This window comes from Hydractinia symbiolongicarpus, chromosome 8, assembly GCF_029227915.1.
Source record: "Hydractinia symbiolongicarpus strain clone_291-10 chromosome 8, HSymV2.1, whole genome shotgun sequence".
In the NCBI taxonomy this organism is placed as follows: domain Eukaryota; kingdom Metazoa; phylum Cnidaria; class Hydrozoa; order Anthoathecata; family Hydractiniidae; genus Hydractinia; species Hydractinia symbiolongicarpus.
This window is the reverse complement of record NC_079882.1, coordinates 6,597,238-6,619,204: the sequence shown is the minus strand read 5'-3', so window position 1 is coordinate 6,619,204 and position 21,967 is coordinate 6,597,238. Positions and strand designations below refer to the sequence as shown.

The 21,967-nt window shown below is 34.0% G+C and overlaps 2 protein-coding genes across 3 annotated transcripts; one reads left to right on the top strand and one right to left on the bottom strand.

The window, feature by feature from the left end:
• Positions 1-8,898: 8,898 nt before the first annotated feature.
• Positions 8,899-12,920, bottom strand: LOC130654120 (protein phosphatase 1 regulatory subunit 42-like). 2 transcript variants are annotated; one of them, XM_057456650.1, is made up of 7 exons: positions 12,823-12,920; positions 12,223-12,369; positions 11,322-11,488; positions 10,718-10,856; positions 9,817-10,051; positions 9,374-9,710; positions 8,899-9,245 (listed from the first exon to the last, which is right to left on the bottom strand). In XM_057456650.1, exons 2-7 carry the CDS (start codon positions 12,352-12,354, stop codon positions 9,173-9,175), a joined length of 1,083 nt encoding a protein of 360 aa, XP_057312633.1. In that variant the 5' UTR covers positions 12,355-12,369; positions 12,823-12,920; the 3' UTR covers positions 8,899-9,172. The 2 variants fall into 2 exon arrangements, with proteins under 2 accessions (XP_057312633.1, XP_057312632.1); XM_057456649.1 differs by having other exon boundaries at positions 12,223-12,383; positions 12,823-12,912.
• Position 12,921: 1 nt separating this feature from the next.
• Positions 12,922-21,198, top strand: LOC130654121 (eukaryotic translation initiation factor 3 subunit H-like). Its single transcript, XM_057456651.1, has 7 exons — positions 12,922-13,069; positions 17,219-17,366; positions 17,661-17,828; positions 17,989-18,094; positions 18,820-18,969; positions 19,182-19,317; positions 20,951-21,198. Exons 1-7 carry the CDS (start codon positions 13,016-13,018, stop codon positions 21,167-21,169), a joined length of 981 nt encoding a protein of 326 aa, XP_057312634.1. The 5' UTR covers positions 12,922-13,015; the 3' UTR covers positions 21,170-21,198.
• Positions 21,199-21,967: the final 769 nt, after the last annotated feature.

The following is a 21,967-nucleotide window of genomic DNA, read 5'->3' as shown; positions in this document are numbered from 1 at the left end:
CATTCGAATTAACGGACGTCTACTGTACTGTCATTTTTATATTTATTGTTTATTTTTCAGGTCATCACAAGCAATTAGGCAAAAATATGCTTTGTTTTCAAATTCAAAGAAATCTTTATCCAAGTGGCCTAAATGTGTATCCGCCTGTAAGTGCAGTTTTGCAGACTTGCTTCATCCGTGCTCCGTCAGCGTTCACCTCTGCATTAGTTAAGAACCGCATGGCTGAATTTCTTGTGTAAGACCTGGTTACCAACTACAAAGGGGCTAGGCAAAAGAGATTTATGTCTACGTAGTTCTTTTAACTAAGTCAGGAGTCGGTGAATTAGCTAGGATGGTCAGGTTGGCTATGAATAGGCTTGCTCATGGATTAAAAGGACTCAGGATATTCAATGATATTCAAAAGGATATTCAATAATTCTGGTCCGACGACGGAAATCTATTGGATGTTTTGTTTGAGTCTCCAAAAATTATTTCAAGGGCTGCCATCATCGCACACCACAAAATGGATTTTTAGGTTGATTTTGAAAACTCAATTTATTTTTCAGGCGTGTGATTAATCACACGGCTAAAACGATTTAGGCGTGTGCCAAGGTGTGCGCGTGCGATCGCACGTCTCTTCTGAAAAAGCCTGATGATTTTTAATTTGGCAGGAAATTTTGAACTGCACAAATCAGAATTTTCAATACCTATAACGCAAGTTTTAATTAAACTTTGCAAGTACTTTACAAGGGCAAACAAATATTTAAATGTAAATTAAGTCAAATGCTCCAAAAACTGTGATTGATAAATAATAGCAGATCTTCAATATAATTAAAATTAATCTAATTTTTAAGCAAGGCAAAGTTAAAAAACATGACAGCATAAGGTGTCTGTCTTATCATTAGTCCTATGTTTCACAAAAGAAATCATAAAAACTGTGACACTGTGACACTGTTTTACGCTTCACAAGGCAAAACCACTGCATTATAGAACTTGTGGGGACATTTTAATTGGTCAGCCCCAAATATGATAGAGTGTGTCCAACAAACAGTATAAATAACCTGTGGTTCACATTAAGTTACCGTCTCAAAATTTTTCGATAATGATGTACTTTATCTCGCCAGTATTTTGAAAAATTGTGGATTGTCATCTAAAGTACCACTTTAATTTTTAAAAATTACATGTAGTCAATAGTTACTTTTAAGTTCATGTGTAAACAAAAGATACATGCAAGTTCTTTATGTAGACATGAGGTTGTGATTTATTATTATTATTAATTATTGTTATTGTTATTGTTATTATTATTATTATTATTATTATTTTGGGTACATTAAATTTACATTCAAGCAGCACTGTTGGCTTTGTATCCTGCAAATTAAAAAATGTCAGAAAGCCATAGTTTATTTTTTAAACTGATCATCTGTGAGCATTTTTCTTGTTAATGGAACAAGAAATTTTTTGAAAAATAAGACTCACTATTTTAATTAATATTGCCTTTGTAGAATGATTCGCATTGTGTAAAAAAAGATGGGGATGCTAGGTGAAACAAAGTAATTATCAGTCCATTTCTTCACACAAAGGCAATCTTAGGATTTTTAATGAATTTAATTAAATCAGAAGGTAGCAACCTGGACTCAATAATAGTTTATGAACGAGGGTGCGTCGAAAACGGCGTATATGTTAGGGCGGCCGCAGGTATGTTTTCGGATTTATTTTAATGTTTTCGTCTGTAACCGCCCGGAAAAGCCTAGGCCTGTCCAAAACCGCCCGAAATGCTATGCGCACGAGGCTCATTGTTCTCATTTAAATTTTGTTGCGAAGAAGGAAGGTGCTATTTTGTCGTTTTACTCTCAGTTTATTATTTGTGGGATTTTATTACAGCTATATTTATCGTATAAACGATATAAAAAACAGTTTTTTTCAGAACTTCCACTGTTGAGGAGTGACTATTAGTCTCTACTGTTATGTTTATGTTTGGTATTGCGTACCTTAACCATGCCGTTATGTGCCGATATGCAAATGTGCTATAATGGCGTGGTAGCTGTACTGTAAAGTATCTAAGGACTCCATTAATACACAAGACAGACATTTATGTTAATATAAATATACACGTTCTTATTTCGTTTACTAACCCTCCGTCATAACTAGAGATTTTCGTTTAACATCCACTACCACTACTCGACATTGAAAGAATAAATTATACATCATGGTAATGTTGAAAAAATGTTGTTTCATGTTGATTCAGGTATCTCCAGGGGACACTTTGAGTTTTTTTTAAACCCCCGGAAGTCGCCGACAGCCCCCGTGGTTTTTGCGGCATCTCTAGCAAGTCGGCACCCTCCCTCGTGTATATAACCCCAACAATGTTCCCGTTAGAAGAAATCCACAGTAAAAGACACCTTTTTTCCTGCCACGCAAATGCCAGAGCCAAAGCCAAGTAAAAAAATTACGTTACACTGGTATTCATCTATAGCTAGCTAGTTACTACAGTACTGGAAAAAGGTTAACATACCGAGCGCGCAACGTGCGCGGACTACCTCGATATGCGATGTACCGCGTTTATAATAATAAGGAACAATTAAAATAAATTGTTGCGATCTATTGAGAATCTAGTATCGTGACAAAATCCGTCTCGATGTGTCACGATGGTAGGTGATAATGAGAATAAAGAGAAAGTTTTTAATAAGAATAGAGAGAAAGTTTTTTTTATTTCAAACACATCTCTGCTTTATCTTTTTTTTATTTTAAATAGGTGTGTATTATAAGAAAATCTTTAACTTTCGTATTTATTAAAGTAATTCTAGCGCATTACTTTTTCAACGTATTTTTTCTAACACTGCTTTTCGTTCTTAAACTTTTAAAATGCGATCTCTAACGAAGCTTTTTTTGTCGCCCCTTTTCGTTTATAAACTTTTAAAATGCCATCTAAAAAAACATTTCTATCGCCGCATTTCGTTTATAAACTTTTTAACTTCGATCTAAAAACGCATTTCTATCGCCGCATTTCGTTCTTAAACTTTTAAAATGCTATCTAAAAAAACATTTCTATCGCCGCTTTTCGTTCTTAAACTTTTAAAATGCGATCTTAAAAAACATTTCTATCGGCGCTTTTCATTTATAAACTTTTAAAAATGCGATCTTAAAAAACATTTCTATCGGCGCTTTTCGTTTATAAACTTTTTAACTTCGATCTAAAAACGCATTTCTATCGCCGCATTTCGTTCTTAAACTTTTAAAATGCTATCTAAAAAAACATTTCTATCACCGCTTTTCGTTTATAAACTTTTAAAATGCGATCTTAAAAAACATTTCTATCTGCGCTTTTCATTTATAAACTTTTAAAATGCGATCTTAAAAAACATTTATATCGGCGCTTTTCGTTTATAAACTTTTAAAATGCGATCTTAAAAAACATTTCTATCGCCGCATTTTGTTTATAAACTTTTTAACTTCGATCTAAAAAAGCATTTCTATCACCGTATTTCGTTCTTAAAATTTTAAAATTCAATCTAAAAAAACTTTCTATCGTCGTTCTTCGTTCTTAAATTTTTAAAATGTGATCTAAAAAGAAAGATTAACGCTAGCTGTATACCCTAGATTGTTATGCATAAGTTAAAAAAACATAACACAAAGGAAGTATAATTATATTTAAACATCCGCGATCATTGTTAAGTACACTCTTATTTTTAAAATAGTTCTTTTATGAAAAAGTGTTAATGGCCTCGATAGCTTCGAGAATGATATCGAGACGGATGCATCGCGAAGCCCACTCGATACAATTTGAAAGTAAAAAAACATCTATCGCGGATGGGAATACCGTCGCGATACGCCAAGCACGATGTTCAACCTTTTTCCAGCACTGTACAATCAATTATTTGATTTATATTTTACTTGTTTCAGTATTCGCTGATTCGGTTCAGCTTTGTTGCCGTAGTGATGATTGACATTTTGCTTAATTAAGGAATCACATTTGTGCTACATCCGCCATTTTTAAAATTTCGCAGGGTGAAAACAAACCTAGTTCATAGGGGGAAGAATGCAAAGAAATGTGGAAATGGAAGAATAATTAGCTAACAAAAGGTAACCACAATAGAAATCTGTCTGGAAATGATGCTTAGCTATCTAACCTAAAATATGGAAACTTTTCACCTCCAAAAAAATTGTTAGGACGTCAAACCGAATCGCCGATTTAATAATAAGAAAGAAATTGTTAATTTGCATGTGCAATGATGCAGTGACTCAGCTAGACAAACTTGTAAGTTGCATACAACATGTAAGTTGCCCAATAGTGAAGTGACTAGAAAGGATTTAGTTAACTTTTGTGGGTAGCCGTTTGGGTCACCAATATATAAGTTGCCCGGTTAACTAAAGCTAGCCGTACCTAACAGCCGCACCTTAGCCGTACCTTAGCCGTACTTAAGAAAATTCGTAATTAGCAGCTCTGTGTAAGACCACTTGCTTCTAAGCTTAAAATTAGTAGTTAATGTATATCAAAGTTAAATTGTCTAACTTTTATTTCGTCTTTTAGGTGAATATCTATGTCGATAAAAATGATGCAAAATAGAGCACTCCATCGTCGAGCCCCAGTAACCCCCAGGGAATCCTCAATGATGAAATACCAATAATAATATATCTTACATGTATTATAATTTTTATAAAATGATTTTAATACAAATACAAAAGAGATTTTTAAATTTGAATGTATGAAAAACATTAGTAAAGTAAGATTGAACATTATTACGCTGCGGACAATATTAGAGCTAGCTCTAAAAGTGACTACAGCTGGCTAAATTTAAATACGGTTGCCAAAATAAGGTACGGCTAGATAATATTAAGGTACGGCTGGGTCTTATCATATAAGAAACAATTTCAAATGCTAAAAACGTTCAATAAAAACGAAATTATGTTAGGTACGGCTAGCCAAAATAAGGTACGGCTGGAAAATATTAAGGTACGGCTGGGTCCTATTATATAAGAAACAACTTCAAATGCTACAAATGTTCAATAAAAACGAAATTATGTTAGGTACGGCTAGCCAAAATAAGGTCTTGTCTTCTAATTTTCATATTTTTCCTCTCTTTTCCTTACCTATCCCCTTTATTTTACTTTACTTGATAAGTCGCATTGAAGTTCACCGCTCGTACTAACCACCTTTTTATTGCCAGCCGTACTTAATTTGTCGATTTGGGAATCACCTTCCCGCGCTCTCCCCCGTTTGGTTTCTATAAGAGCAAGATGTTTCGTTAACATTTTTCGTATTTTGCGGGTTCATTGGCGATTGAGAAACAGAAATTCAGTGACACAACAAATTTACCACTACGATTAGCTCAGTTTTTTCCATTAAAATACATTACCTCACCTTAAAAAGAAAAGTGTAGTTACGTACGGCTAAGGTACGGCTTAGGTACGGCTGTTAGGTACGGCTAGCTTTACCTAAGCAGTTGCCCAATAATAGGGACTACGGAGAGTGACTAGAGAGTTTGGTCAACCTAATAAGGTCGCAATGTAAGTTGTAGTTTTACGAAAGCCAGCTTTGCTTTAACCACAAAGTTTTATCTTTCTAGATAGGTAACATAATGATCAATATTAACTTGAGAACTGGAAAGTAAGCAAAGTTGCACAACTCGCAGCCATTTGTTTTGTGAAACTTAGTTATGACCTTCAGTTGCATTGATAAATCTCGTTACCAAGCTGCGATGTAAATTTTATGCAAACACCAACTTTTACTGGGTGTACCGTAAGTGACAGAACAAGCGCCTCCTGCTGCCGAATAACCGCCCCTGCCGGAATAAGCGCCCCCCTAAAACACATTTTTTCAATAAGCGCCCCTGCTCAAATAACCGCCCCCTATAGCCAGATGGGGCGCTTATTTCATAACATGGCTATCAGAAAGGGGCACTTATTTAGAACAAGGCATAAAAAACAACAATAGGTTTTGTTCAAAAGTATTTTAACTAAACAAAAGCACAGTTTCATCTCAAAAGTGATGTTTTAAACATGTCTTCCTTTCCAGTCTACCTCCTTAAAAACCAGATCAAAGTAGCTATACTTTTTTTTATTCCTGCAAGCTTAGTTGAGCGGATATTTGCTACTTTCTTATTGTCTGTATGCTGAAATGACATATTGTTAATGTTAATAAGTGCCCCTGCCTCATAAGCGCCCCCTAAACATAAAAATTTTAAATAAGCGCCCCGGGCGCTTACTTCGTCATTTACGGTACTCGCTGAAGAGCATACAATGGGGGATTTTCATATAGGTGAATATTTATCATAGCACATCCGTATTTCATTCTCAACAGAGAATGCTTCACCCCGATCAGACCTCTGATCATGACGGGTGAGTATAATGCGTGTAAGTCATATTGAAGAAGAACTACTTTGTTCATCACTAACATACTGCCAAGCAGTGAGCGGGATTCGATCCGCGGACCCCAGAACTGAGAGCCGCAGACGAACCCACTACACTACGTGCGGCAATATGTTAGCGATGAAAATATGTGACCAGATTTTGCTTTTTCACAGTTTTTTTACTTCTCTGTTTATCTCATCTCCTTATCAAACAGGACACAGGGTAATTTTTACTGTGGAAAGCTTATCATTTCTTTTTGTTTCGCCTATATACACTGCATCACAATCTTTGGACGGGATTTCGTAAACAACATTGCTTTGTTCTTCCAGGTTTATTTGGTCTTTTGGTTTAGACAAAGTGCTTCTTAGGGTGTCTTTAGAGTTAAGAATGCATTTGATCTTGTGTTGCCTTAAAACTCGACGAAGGGTCTCACTGGTACCTAGTACGAAGGGTAGAAATGCTGATGCGATAAATTTCTTTGATGTTTCCTTGTTGTCTCCGTTGCATCTTCTCTTCATTAATGCATAAGGGTAATTTTTTTGACAAGTGCTAGTATAATGTAAGTGTGTTGCAAAATGATGCATAGCAAACTTTCCTGCAGACGAACGTCAAACGTCCTTTTTGAGCCTAACAACGTCATTAAAACTCAGTTTTTTATATCACATCAATTTTTGGGGTACATAGTAAGTACAATATAAGATCGTAGCATCAGTAACACCTATTAAAAAAAATATTGTAAAATGAAGAAAATAACTTATTTTAAGCAATTTGTGACGTCATTACCGAGGAAGTATGCCAAGTTTTAAGAGTATGTAGTTTGGGATTTACCCCCCTCTCCCTCATGGTTACATTGGGCCAAAAAAGCAACAGTAATTTAGGTTTGTTATTTTCTGTAATTTTACCAAAAGTTTCTTACGTGGGGCTTAAGAATTTAGGGGTTAATTTTGTCAAATATTTGCATGCATATCAATTTTTTTGGAATTTTTAAAAAATCTTTTTAAAAAATATTGAGTCTGTTTTAGTTACTTAATTACTGGAAGGGCATTGAAAAGATATGGTCCTTCCTCTAAAAAACAGCGTTTCCAGATACTTCTGTGATTTGAGTTAACAGTCCTAAAACGACATGTTCGACCGAGTCTCTGGCTTGTGTAAAAGCAAATGCAACCTTTTCCATCGTCAAAATTAAAATTCGGAACTGTGCCTTGTTTGTATCTATCTCTCCTTGTGTCCAGACTGTAGATCTTCAGCTGCATTAGTTTTTCCCAACAGCTACTGTTCCGGATTGACGGTATTATTCGAATAAACTGGGAGCAGTAGTCCAAATAAGGGATTGCAAGAGATTTCCATTAAGTTAATCTGTTGACGGTATCACTCGAAAGTCTTGTATTGAGATATTTGTAACTATTATTAGATTGGTTTTTCAGTTATACGTTTTTGCTATAGGGAACATGTTCGTTCCATTCGATTTCATATTGTTTATTTTCAGTCCATTTAAATCTAGATCTTCTTTTGGATTATTTAATTTACTTCATGAATCTAGTGTCGTCAGCAAAAAATGGTCAAATAAAGTGATTTACTTTTTATTCAATTTCTTGAATTATTATTAGAAAGAGAAGTGGACCCAAGACTGAACCCTGCAGTACTCTAGAAATACCGTTATTTCAAATGATAGAAAACTTTCAACTGAGGCTTTTCGCAAACGAACCGTCAAAAATGATTTAACCAATTAGAATTTTTTTTTATTATATATAGACTAAAATCGTGTGATCTACTCTGTCACAAGCCCTGGTTAAGTCAAAATAGATGACATTCACGTTTTCTCCATATATCTTTTTTAAAACATTTTAAAGCTCTTGGTACATAAACAATCTGTTATGTAGAGAAGCTTCTAATTCCTTTTTCTTCGAATAGAGCAGCTTTTAACTAAATAATTAGTAAATAGTTTGTTCTTTTCCATAATAAGGAAAAATACAAGCAAAATTCCGATATTTACTGAAATTTTAGAAATCATGGGTATCTTAAATGTCTGTTTTGCCATTTTCCCTCCCTTTGTATCAACGAGGGTTCGGCGAAGGGCTTCCTTGTGCATTTAAGCTCCCATTTAAGCTAAGAAAGTCGTACAAGCATAGCAATCGCTCAACTAGACAAGAGCCCAAGATATCAATCCTATTCTCGTACGGAACGCTAAACAGAAAATATAGATTCATACTTTTATAGTCTCGGACATGGTTTGAACGCAAGACCTGTTGCACTGGAAGCGAACGCTCTGCAACAAGAAAATACGTTCAAAAAATATGTGACAACTTAACTATTCACGTCCCAATTTTTTGTACGATGTATAGAAATAGAAATAACAGTACTAATCTTCCATTTTAAAACATTTCCGCCCTGTACTACTTCGGCGAACATTTTAGTTTAAACTCAACGAAATAAAAAAAATCTAGAAAGCCAAAAATATAACATTTTTACTCTTTTTCATTGGCCCTCCCCTTATTAAAAACCAAGAATACAATTTGGCCACATCTAACAAGAAATTAAATTTACTGACTATCCAAGAATTGGCACCAAAAATGAAGTGATTTATATTGTCATATATTTATAACATCTTTTTGTACATTATTTACAACTTAAAATAAAAAATATATTATCTATCATCAATAAATTAAGGACAAAATACCATCCCAAAATATAATTCTGTCGTCATTTCCTATCGGCTTTTTACTAGTGGTACGCTGTACTGCAAAAAGAAGGTAACAGGTCTACGGTAGTGCCCAGATTCCACGAAATATGGAATATAAAATCATATCGCAATATAAAAATTTATTTTCGAATGATTGGTGACCATCTACAGTGGTTTATTTTCATGCATGACGTGAGATATAGCAGGTAATTCTGAATGAAATGATTCCTCACGATATCTAGTAAAAAACAAAAATACAAGTGAACTACTGTTGGTACAGAAGATTCTTACCTTCGAAGAAGTTTAAATTTTGCCACTAAGGTAACATTCATATTTTCAAAACACAGAGCATTTAAACATAGGTACCTTGCTCTGGCTTGTTCCAGCGGTGGCAGATACTTGCCATCTTTAGCTTTAGCGAGAACTTCAGCAAACTGCTTGTGTGGTTTCGAGATATGCTTATTAGTTATAGGCTGGAATCCATAGCGTGTGCTCTCTTGTAGCCTGTATAAACTCGTATCCTTAGAATAAGGGTAATTCAAATACAGCCTGTTGCTATCACGAACACTCTTCACCATAAAGTCGTAACTCTCCGTCTGTTGTCTCAACTGCTTTTTTAGTTGTCTTTTAGCTTCCTTATTCGCATACCAGTTCTGTAAAAACTGTCGATTTGACTCGGTTACTTCCTTGCTATCAATCATAACTAAGATATAAAAGCATAAACTGGGAAAAGAAGAAGTACACTAATTTTTTGAAGTTTTCTAAGAGGGAAAAAAACTCGGCATTTTGTTATGCAACAAAAATCTCACCAAGTGATTTTGACATGATGATGAGTTTATCACGAAATTTCTTGTGTCTACAAACAGGGTTGCCTGAGATTTCCAAGTTGTATAGAGAAGGCCATTCTAAAAGAGTTTCGGATAAATCCACCCAATCATAAAGTTTATTATCCGCAATCATTAGATGGTTCAGTTTGCGTAAGATTTTTAAATCATTAGTGTCATCGATGTTGTTGTTGGAGATGTTGAGAACAGAAAGTGATTTCTAAAAGCAGAAATAAAAAAAATTAATAAATATGAGCATACCTAATTCGTAATAATTTTTGCATATTTATTCTCTTAGTCAAGGAAAGTCGTGCATTTTCGAATAAAAATAATTCACAAGTTTAGCGCATTACATTTAGTTAGCGCGGCCAACCGCTCCATCGTGTAGGAAATTTAATCTACTTAAAAAATTGATCTACTGTTGCCTCCAAATGTCACTAAATTTGGAGATATCGCCTATCGAAAAGGGTAACCAAAACCACCCCTCCGGACTGAAAGGTTTAACTGCTGCGCAACAGTTTAAAAAACGCCTTTTCGCAATTAGGTTTGTTTTTTGTAAAAGTGCAAGTTTTGCACTTAAAAATCTCTCGCGCAAAGAATTAAACAAAATTATTTTAAAAATTCAACGAATATCTTAATCTTCTAAATTTTTGCCGAACAGATCTTTCATTAGCACAGGATCACTTAACAAGATCATTTTTCCTATATTTCATTTAAGAAAATAAAAAAAGTACATTACAGAAAAAATTAAGACTTTTGTAAAAATTTCGTGACTTTGGTGCATAATGGACTATATTATTTTTTGCACATTTTAACAAAATTTGCGACAAAGTACCAAAATTGCTATGAACACTTATGTAACTTACTGGAATCGACGTTAACTTACTGAAATAGCCTCCATCGTACTTGGATCAAACAATAATTTCTCTCCAGGTGGTAGATTCTGGCTTTCTATATGAAGTTCTACCAAACATTGATTCCCATCTAAACCTTCTACAACTGTTATTGAGTTGTGACCAAGATATCTATTTCAAAATATTTTATTTAGCTATACCAGTAAATAGAATAAAAATCAATAGATCACTTCCCAATATTTAAAAAGTTTATGGAAGTTTGTTGTATTTTTGTATATGTGCACACATTCTTGTGGATAAAAAAGTAGGGTAAAATTGCTATTGTTAAAATCCAAACTAGTTTTTTGGAAGCACAAGATCCAAAAGTCATTTAAATTATTATTTTGAACTACTTGATTTTTTAATAAAAGTTCCACCAATTTTAAGCGAACATTTCATTTTTTAAAAGGATTTGTTTGACTTATGTGGTCTATTATTTATATTATAGAAAGAGTGTCCATTATGTTCAGTATTGTCTATGGACAATTAAAAAATTACGTTTCGGGTAAAGTGGTCTATGAAAATAATTTTGAAACTTTTTGCTAGCTAGAATGTTAAAACAAAAGAACCCAACACAACCATATCAAAACCACTCACAATTTCATTAATTTTGGCATATGCTTCAGGCCAGTCAAATGTGATATGTTGTTCTTCTGTAAGTAAAGATGTGTCAGGTTGGTTGCAAATGCCAAATTCTTGATAACAGATATGTTGTTGTCGTAAAGATAAAGGACTGTCAGGTTCTTACATGCTGCGAGATTGTCCTACAAACAAAAACCGAACAACATCAGCAAGTGTAGATTCAATCTTGAACACACATTCTCATAATGATATTTCAGTTAGAGTATCTGGTACTGTTCTGTTACACAAAAAGGTAGACCTCGAAATTATCCCTAACAATTGTCAAAGCAAAGTTTCAGGGGAGCATTTTTCCACTATCGCATAAAAATGTCCACTGACTTTTTTTATCTAAATTATTATTATTTGGTTTGGTTGCTTTCACAAGTTGGAAAAGGATATCAATTTCTTCCGCATCATTCAAAAATCCATCAATTATGATTAATAAATAAAAAGATAGTAACTCTAATTAATTTTATAAACAATGTTTTTATCATAAAAGGTAAAAACTAATTTTTTTATGTAGTAGCCTTTTATCTCATGTTAACAATGCTAAGGGTGAAATGAGGCAAAATTTTAAACTGTGTTTTTACTTTTTATAATAACTAAATTCTGAGGTTCTATTTGTTGCACATAATATTTAACTAAAACTTGCTTCAAACAAGAACTTTGGCACATTAAACAATTTATTAAAAGAGTGCAGATGCGTTTAAGGCTAATGTGAAGAAATGCTCCTTAATAAGAAGTAGATATGTCAAGATGTAAATTGATATATTAAGTACGTCCATTACTCCTAGTACACTTCAATTTCCACACCCATGCCTCAATTTTTAAATTGCACCTACTGAAACACCAAAAAAGGTATATACATAATACTTACAATTTCTTCAATATTTTTTTCTTGCAAATAAATATGTGTTAGCCGTTTGAAATATTGAAGGTCTGATTCACTCGACATTTTCTTGGTATGGCTTGCATACTTTAATAACATTTCAGATGTTATCTTTACCATTTTTGATATACTTAACTATATGTGAATGTCTAGATACATTATTAACAAAAAAATTTTTTTAACCTGTTCTTAATTACACACAATGTTTGCTTTAAACAATGTAAATTTTAGACTCTAATGCTCATGGATAAAGTAACAATGATCATGGTGTGGTGGTAGAGCTAGTTTCCCGTTTACAAACGAAACCTGTAGTTTTTGGACTAGTTTTGCTTCACTGCCCTACTTACAAACGGTCTATATCCGGTTTGTAAAAAGGCGGCAAAAGTGTTGTAAATTATGACGGTGCTTAGCTACAGCTTACAAGCCAGAACTTAACAACTTAGTGTCACGTAGATGTAGCCTGTAGTGTAGCTAGCTTTCTAACGTATAAAAAATACTTTTTGTCTTAAGGTCCCTTCAAAGGCCCTGTGTTAGCTATCTAATTGGTAGCTTGAAAAGAAAAATTGTTCAAAAAAATATCTTACCAACCTTGTCCAACCTCTTGTTTTGTTTTCGTGTTACAGAGTTTTGATTTACGTGCTATTTACCGCGCGATCAGGTTTCGCCCGTTACCTATCACCACTAGCCCCAATGACGTCCCAGTAGTCTAAGAATCCGGTGCATAGCAAACTTCGAATAACAAGACAGTCATCGCGCAGGCATCGTGGTAGAAGGATCAGCCATGTCTTCTGGGACGGAAGAAGAGAAAATTGAATCTGTACAAATAGAAGGACTTGTAGGTTAATTTACTAGTTCCCTATGGCTCATTTTTTTCAAATTTAGAAGCACTTCTCTCTTATAATTTAAATGTTTCTTTTCATATTAACACTTTTCTTCTGTATTATTTAACACTTCTCTTTTGCACTTAACGCTTTTCTAGTGTATAAACGTATAATTGCAGGCATGTAAAATTACGGACACTTTAGTAAATTAATGTTTTTCACCACTTAGCCTGGTATTCCCAACTTCATGTGGAGCCGTAGATTAGTGGTTATAGCTCTCGTACTCTGTGCGGGAGACCAGGGTTCGATTTCTCTTGACGGCGATTCAACACACAGTGAATGTTACCATAGCACCTAGTTAACCCAACCCATGTGAGGGAGATTGGAGAGATCGCTCCATGTGTTGGCTGTTGGATGTTGCCGGGAGTTGTGAGCCCGTGCCCTAATTGGGTCTGCGTAGCTCAAAATGAGCATTAAATACTCCAGGACTCTCCATTTAAGCCATGGCCCCTCCTGAAAATAATAGACAGGGTATATCCCCTTAATATTAGTGAGGTTAGTCATGTAAAATATACACATCTATCTCTCTATCTATCTTCATTTTACGATGTCTTGCCTCTCCTACTCCAGAGCCCTTAGGCCACCATCAAAAATACGTTGTGTTTGCGTCCTGAGAAGACCCCGCAAAAATGAGTTGGTCGGACAATCGGGCGTAAACTATCATGTTCAAGAAATGATAAACTTTCCACAGTAATACTATTGATGACGGCCTTATGATAGGTTTTCTTTGATTTGCCTCGCTATTTCCAAAACAAACCTTACCAGAGAAATTCAGGGAAAGTATTAAATGACAAAGGCAGGAAGAAAGATAGAGATGACACTGGAAGAGGAGACTATGTTAATCTATTATATTAAATACATGGTTTCTTTTGCCCATCCTTCGAGCATTTTGGCAATAAGGCCACCGTCGAAAATATGTTTGGTTAGCGTCATTCTAATTACAAAAGTGAGTTGGTCGGTCCTTTAACCGTGTCAGTGGTCCTGGCCATACTTGGTGGGACAACTTCAAGAAACGTCATTCGCAGGAAATTCATCACCATCAATCGTCATTCTTTGCCATGCTAGCATGGGTTGGACAAGGTATATTAATGACCCTCTTCCAATCTGATCTAGACTGTGTTAGATCTAAACTCAACTTTCTCTGTATCAAGTCTGTCCTTATAACCTGCCAAGTCTTTCTTGGTCTGCCTCTGGGCTTTGCCTCAGGAACTATCAAGCCTCCACACTTTTAGCAAGCCGTTCCACCTCCACTCCAACAATACCTGTAAATTCTCTGGTTGCAGCAGGTATTATACCAACGTCTTTGGTTGATGCCTTTATCTTTCCAGTGCCAAAGCCTAATAAAATAAAAACACTAGGATTATTACTAAGGAAAGAGTTCTCACAATGGACAAGCAGGTGGAGAGAGAGAAGGTGGAGAAGAAAAGTTGGAAGAGAAGGCAAAAGAAGAAAGGAGAAAGGGGAGAGAACAAAAGAAAAAAAGTAAAGAAGCGATGCAAGAAAAGAGAAAAAAAATGGATATTGTTGAAAATCCAACCTGTGACACAAAAAAGAACAATAATATCATACAAAATTGATGAGAACGAAAGTAGCAGTGAGGAAAATTTTAGTGTGAAACACACTGTGCCATCTGCAAAAAGTCAAACCCACCAGTCGCTTGCTACAGAATCACCTGGATTGGTTGTGATAAATGCTTGTTATGGTTCCATGGCATTTGTGTGAAAGCTACAAAGGCAGGACTGTCAAGTGATACATATGTTACAGTTGACGAATGGAATAGAAAAAATTCGCCCCAAAATCTTGCTTTTTTAAGGTTTTACCATTTCCCGCTAACGATTTGTAACTACAACAAAATTTTTCTGTTGGGTCAGTTTTTACGTGTTTTAGTTGTTTTAGTTGTTACAGTTTTTACAGTAGAAATAAATGCAATATATTTTTGTTTTCTTCGCCATAGTAGGATTTTTATATAAAATAAAATAAAAAATTTACAATAAAATACACAAAGCTTTTTGTAAAAAAAACATTTACATCATCAGGTAAGTAATGCAAAAAAGAACAACAAATGAGAATTTCATTTTCATTGTGCTCTGGAACACTAAGAAAATCCACTCTCTTTCCGTTAAAAGATAAAATAAAGCACTTAGCATGCGTTATCTAACAAGGTACTTGTTCATGCAGTGTGAAATACATCGGTGAAACAGTACGAAATGTGCAAACACGATGGTCTGAACATAACAAAATGTCTTCAAAGTCCGAACCAGATAATCATGTTGTCCCGAATGATGGACACTCTTTTTTATTAGAAAATTTTAAGTTGCGCTCCTAAAAACTGTTTAAGGCGGAAAATTTTGGAGACATTCTATATAAAGTCGTTAAGGCCTGTTCTTAACGAACAAGTTGAATCTAACAGATTGTTACTTTTCCATAAGGGCGTGACGTAAAAATATAATTTCTTATTACAACGTTAATGTATTTTTATTTTCTATTCTACTCATCTCATTATTCACAGTCCTTTGAGAGTTTCAGCAAAAATTTTAGTGGTTTTATTGTATAGCAGTATTACTTACCTGATGATGTAAAAGTTTTATTTACGAAAAGCTTCGTGTATTTTATTGTAAATTTTGTATGTTCTTTTCTTAATAAATACAATATAGCGGCTGCTGACCCTTTAAAATACAAAAAGCAGTGTGTCCGTAATTAAATGTAGGTATCCGTAATTCAATGTATAGTCAATAGATAAATCTCCTGTTTTAAGCCATGGGTTCATTATTTCAATAGATTTTGTGGTTTTAAGATGCAGAAGACCGTAAAAGTGTCCGTAATTGTCATTTGTACCCTACATGTTGCCTGATACTTACTGAACTTAAAATCTGGTCTGCAATTTTGTACCCTTGGTCTGTAGCTATAAATATTCTTCTCACTTTTCGCAATAAGTATACTTGGCTAACTTAACGTATTTCAAATCACCAACCATCTTTCTTTTCTCCTGGTTGGCAAAATGTCACATGATACTTTTAAGCCAATCACAGGTCAGTATTTTTCATAGCCATTATGGTTTGAGAAAAAAACACCATTTATGCAGTTAAATCTTCACAAATTGTGACTGAATCTTTCATAAAATCTTCATTCCCAAACTTTAAAACTGTCACACAAAAAGAACTTTTCGTCTAAAATCTGTTATGGTGTTGTCTTGTTTAGATATTTCAATGACTATTTTTAATGGAACATTGCAAATTTTACCAAATTGTTGTGAATAATATGGTGCTAGAGTCATTTGAGCCCTGAAACAGGGTCAGTCGGTCAGTGAATAAAACTCAAAAATTAAAAAAAAATCAGTGTGTGCCAAACACCAATATTTAAGTATAACTTGCACCCCTCGTTTAAATGGAGCTTTCGCATGATGTTTTATACTAATTCTCAGGATCCTCTGCACTCAAGCTATAGTATTTTAAAATAAAGCACAATAATATTGTAGAGTGGATGCCCAAAGTTGGGCATTTTAAATTATACCCCAAGCAGACAGCGTTATTGGCTAACACAACGGGATAGGCATCCATGTAGTCAATTTTAGAAACAGAAAACATCAAAGAGATTTTTTATGAAATGAATATTGGAATATATTCTACAGGAAAGACTGATACTGGAAATTACTTAAATTAAAAATTAGTCTAATTTTTCCCTCCTATAAACTTATCTTGTAGGTTTGTTGAAAAATTTATTACCCTTTTATAATAAGCCGTATGTTTTAAATAAACCTAATTGTATATACTACTGACCCATATCTCTTCTGCATTAACCTAGGAAAATTTTGGAAGAAGTCGTTACCGTTTTTGACAAATATGTTTATAGTAACAAACTTCTAAGCAGACATTAATGCAATTTTAAAAATGATGCTTTTAAATATAAGTTAAAGATTTAAAACAAGTCCATTTGAACTATAAATTTTAATAATTTTTTCAGCTTACCTAAGACTTGCACGCCATGCATCAACATCATTGTCATAACAAAAAAATAAATTGTAAACTTAATAGGGTATAAAATTTTGCACTTTTCCCCAATTTGTTTTTACATAAGTTTTCCTTTTGTTATGATGTTGTTTTTAGGTTGCTCTTCGAATAGTAAAGCACTGTCATGAAGAAGGTGCTGGAGAAATTGCGCAGGGTGTACTTCTGGGCCTTTTAGCTGATAAAACTTTGGAAATTACAAATTGTTTTCCCCATCCACGCAACGATGATGATGACTTTGATGAAAGTAAGTAAAATTTAAAACACTAACTCTTCTTTTACTTTTATTACTATATATCTTATATTTATATTTACTTTTGACTTGATTATTTTTTTATTTTGTAAACAATTATGTATAGCCAGAATACATCGTTGTATTTATATAGTAAACTGTAGAAACCGTTTCTTTGATACCTGGAAGAAAAGTTTATCTGAACAACTGCTTTCAGTAGGTACCAACAATCAGTATAAAAGTTTGCAATTAATTTGTCTGTTTTTATTTCTGATATCTTAATTTTTCAATAAAATCGACTTTTTCTAGTATCCTACCAAATCGAGATGATGCGTAAACTGCGAGATGTTAATGTCGATCACTTCCATGTTGGTTGGTACCAGTCCACCTTCTTAGGGTCATTCCTAAACAAAACTTTTGTTGAATCACAATTCAACTATCAAAAGTCAATTGAAGAATCTGTTGTGATTGTTTATGGTAACATTCTTTTTCTTTTTGAACTTCTGCAGTAAATATAGTCAATTATAGAGTTACTCCTTACACCTTATACATGCAACACAGGTTCTTTTTAATCACTTGGATAAAATGTGTAGACTTTTGAAACAGATCTACTTATGTGCTTTCTTATTTTTAATAGATCCATTACAAACAAACCAAGGAATGCTGTCTTTTAAAGCTTATCGACTTACGAAAAAACTGATGGATTTATACAGTAGCGGTGAAAAAAATTTTACACCGGAAGGGTTAGTGAAACATTATTTTATGTCTTATTTAAATAATACATTCTTCCATTCTTAAAATTTATGAATTTTGAAATATTCGATAGCTAAACTTTCTCCAGTACTAAAAATGGAAGTGTTTTAAAGTGTTGTCGCGCCTGCTTGAACTTCTCAATTCTCCTTAATTTTTATGCTCATATCAACGATGTAATTTCCCTAATGTAGTTTCCTTTGTTCAAAGGCTTATATTTCGGTGGGATAAAAGTTTTTTTTTTTACTTGACCAAATCAAACTTCCTTTTGAAGTATCATACTATCGAAGTATCGTAACTTTTGATTTGAAAAGATATTCAAATTTTGCTAACCGAGCCGTTTAATCTCTGCGAATTTTTTTCCCTTGCAACATGTTAACCATATTCTATCTGTTTTTTTTTTTGTTTTTTTTTTGGAACATATCACAAGGAGTGGATTCCACCTCCTGCATAACTTTTGATAGGCTTTTTCAAATTGAATCGAACTTGGAACACCTATATGATAACAAACACAAAATAACATCAATAAATTTTTGTTTATGGTAGCAGGTTTTTCTGTGACATCATCGAAAGCTTGAAATTTGTCCAAAATACCACTATCTGTTTAAAATTCAGTTAATTTAGTTTTAGAACTAATTTTGACATTCTGTTTAACGTTTTGGTCAGTCAAATCATGTTCCGCCCTATCACATTTTGTTGTATCAAATATATTATTTAGTCTTACACAAAAAGGAATATCGTTCAATAATTTGCTAGAAGAGGTCCCGGTCACAATCAGAACATCTAATTTAGTCAACACCCTCATCACAGAAATAGAAGAAGCTTCACCACCTGCTGTAAAAGAAGAATTTCTCAGCCTCGCAACAGGGTAGGGAGCGTAGAACGTATAACAGTCCTACTTTATTTGGTATGGCAAAATTACTTTAGATTTTCAAATCCTTTTGAAACAGGAATGTTTTTTTTCTCATGGATTTTGAAATCGATTCAAAATAAAAGCCAATGTGTTGATTCACGAGAGTTATGATGAACATTTTTCTCGTAGAGAAAACAACGTTTTTTAAAGTTTTTCTATCACTTTAGATCTTATTTGGAGAAAAATGTGCAATTGTTGATTGAAGGAGCTGATGAGCTTTGTCAAGACTCTCAAAAGCTGCACAACTACCAAAGAAATGTCGCAAGACAGCAACAACAAATTGATGCTTATAAACAGAGAAGGGTAAGGATGTTCATGATTATTTTGAAAAAAACACTTTTCCCATCCCCTTCCCCCACTCTTCACTTTTGGTTGGAAGTCTTTTCCAAAGTAGCTGACAGTATTTTGGGGCACAAATCAACACAATTAACATGGGGGGGGGGGGGGGGGGCAGACTTTGAAGAAAGCCTCAAAAACCGTTTTTCCAATAAATTATGAACATTATTGTAGTTTTTGTCGTTTAATGGTAGTGGATGAAGATTCAACTGAAAATTAAGCTTTCATTATGGATCTAAAATTTCTTGTGAATTGTAGTATGCATGTATTCCCGCGCGTTGTAATGCAACTTGTAATGAATTTACAACAATGAACATTTTCAAGCTCTAATTTTTTTTCCAGATGATTTAACTGCAACTTTGACAAATCGTTGCTGATTGAACTATATGTTTAACAATTTCTAAGAGCAGTTATTTTTCAACAATTTACAGGTGACGTTAGTGCGCAGTGTTTGACGAAGAAATGTTGACAAAACTGCGAAATAAATTCTTTCAGCTCCTTTTTCCATTAGGCCCTTCTCTCTGAGATTCAATTCTTTTCTAAATAAACGCCTGGACGGTATAGCAGGGGAATACTTTATTCCAATGCAGTGGAATCTCTCTAAAGGGACATGGTCTAAAGCGGACACCTCTATATAACGGACACTATTCCTTGGAACGGACTGATTTCAGGTCAAACTTTTACAAGAAAATCTCTATAAAATAGAAAGTTATAAGGTGGACACTTTATAAAACGGACAATTTTTTTCGCACAAACTTACATTTTCCCTTGAAAAAGCTCTGTGTAAAGCGAACACATGAAAAACCATTGTATATAAAATATAAGATACAATGTAATTGTTAGTTGATATTTGCTTTTGCTTGTATAACAGTAGAGCGTGTGAATAATACAAGTTCACATTCATCAAATTATAAATTATGTGGTCTCATTTCCTTGATTTGAAAGGAATAGAACAAAGAAAAAACCTATATAAACAAAAAAGTCATGTTTTTGGGAAAATTTTGCTCTGAAAGTGATTTTCGGATACAATATCTATAAAGCGGACACCTCTATAAGACAGACTTTTTTTTGCACCAATGGTGTCCGCTTTAGAGCGATTCCACTGTATTTCTTTATTTTTATGAGCCCATATACATTAAGGAAAAAAAATTCGAGTAGATTTTGGGGGACTTGTTTTTGCTAATTTGTTCTCTACTCACAAAATTAGTTCCGCAAAACTGGACGGAGGTTGATAATCGCAAAAAGAAGAAACAAATCGTTTGCATGCTAGTTGTGATATACACTTCATTTTCGATGCGAAATATTTAAAAAGGAATTTTTTATTCAGGCATCCTAATCAAAAAATAAGTTCTCCAAATATTTCTTTCCCAACCTGTCTTCAGGTATGAACATCAACGAGCAAACCTCTTACATTCAGATTTCGCTGAAAATGTCTTATAGCCTACACGGTTTGGCTCAAAGATTAAAACATAATCTATTATTGAAGTTGTGTCACAATTTTGCAGTAGAGTAGATTTTGTGCCCATGTGGGCTAATCCTCTACTTCGTTAGCTCGTCATGTGTGATATAGTCGTAATCTTCCTCATCGTTATATTTTTAGATGCAAGAAAACGAGATGCGAAAACAAAGAGGTGATCCCCTTCTTCCAGAAGAAGATGTGAACAAAATTTACCGTCCACAACAACCGCCACCTCGTTTAGAAAATCTGTTGAGTACAGCACAGATAGCCACGTATTGTGATCACTTGAACGAGTTTGCTTCACAGTCATTCAGTAAATTATTTATTGCAGAAAGTGTACAAAAAACTGAGGAGATATAAACATAAAATAAAATTTGCGAAAAAAAGTTTTTGAACTGTTTTTTTTTTTGTCCCATAGAACTAGCAGCAGTAGGTACGAAACACAAGAACAGTCGAGATTTTAGAAAAGTTGAAAATTAAAAGGTTTGTCCTATAAGATTTCCTAAAGAAAATCTGCTTTGAGTTTTCTTTTCTTTGTCTTGCAGTAGGAGTAATAGACAAATTTTGAATAAAACCGAATAACTATTTTTCTGAGTACATTGGTCAAAAAGAAATGCCAGTAAATAACTGAATAAAAAAACATTCGCTAACATTGCCTTAATGGAGTAAATTTCAGCAAAATGTTCACGTGGCACTGGAGAACTGTCCGTTATATAGAGTTCTTCCCTTGGATAATTTCCGTTTGAGAGAGGTGCTGTACTCAAAAATTGTGATTGCGTTTAATGATTGAAAAGAAAAAAGTGTGGTCTGTCGCAAAAAAAAACACCCGCACATTTTCCTTCTGATCTGATAACGAGCTTCCCGCTTAATATCGTCTATGACGTTACTTGCTTAAGGGAAAAAGAATCCGCGATAATGAGGTTAGCTTCCCTCGCAATCATCTAACTCAAAAATACTTGAACATGTTAGTAATTTTGACTGCAAATAATATTCTTTATAAAAATCATTTAGTTTTCAAGCTGATCTTTCTACTGACACTATGCGATTGATAAACTCGACAATGAAATATATAAAGCATTTGATGAAAATAAGTATATACTGGGAATTTTTATTGACCTAAGCAAGGCGTTCGACACTGGAACATAAATGTAGATTATG

Coding starts and splice junctions, on each gene's coding strand:
- LOC130654120 (XM_057456650.1), bottom strand. CDS start 12,354: ATGGTAAAGATAACATCTGAAATGTTATTAAAGTATGCAAGCCATACC. Junction 11,489..12,222: donor AAAAAAATATTGAAGAAATT/GTAAGTATTATG, acceptor TTTTGTTTGTAG/GACAATCTCGCAGCATGTAA. Junction 9,711..9,816: donor CATCATGTCAAAATCACTTG/GTGAGATTTTTG, acceptor TTTATATCTTAG/TTATGATTGATAGCAAGGAA.
- LOC130654121 (XM_057456651.1), top strand. CDS start 13,016: ATGTCTTCTGGGACGGAAGAAGAGAAAATTGAATCTGTACAAATAGAA. Junction 17,367..17,660: donor TGATGATGACTTTGATGAAA/GTAAGTAAAATT, acceptor GACTTTTTCTAG/TATCCTACCAAATCGAGATG. Junction 18,970..19,181: donor TTTCTCAGCCTCGCAACAGG/GTAGGGAGCGTA, acceptor CTATCACTTTAG/ATCTTATTTGGAGAAAAATG.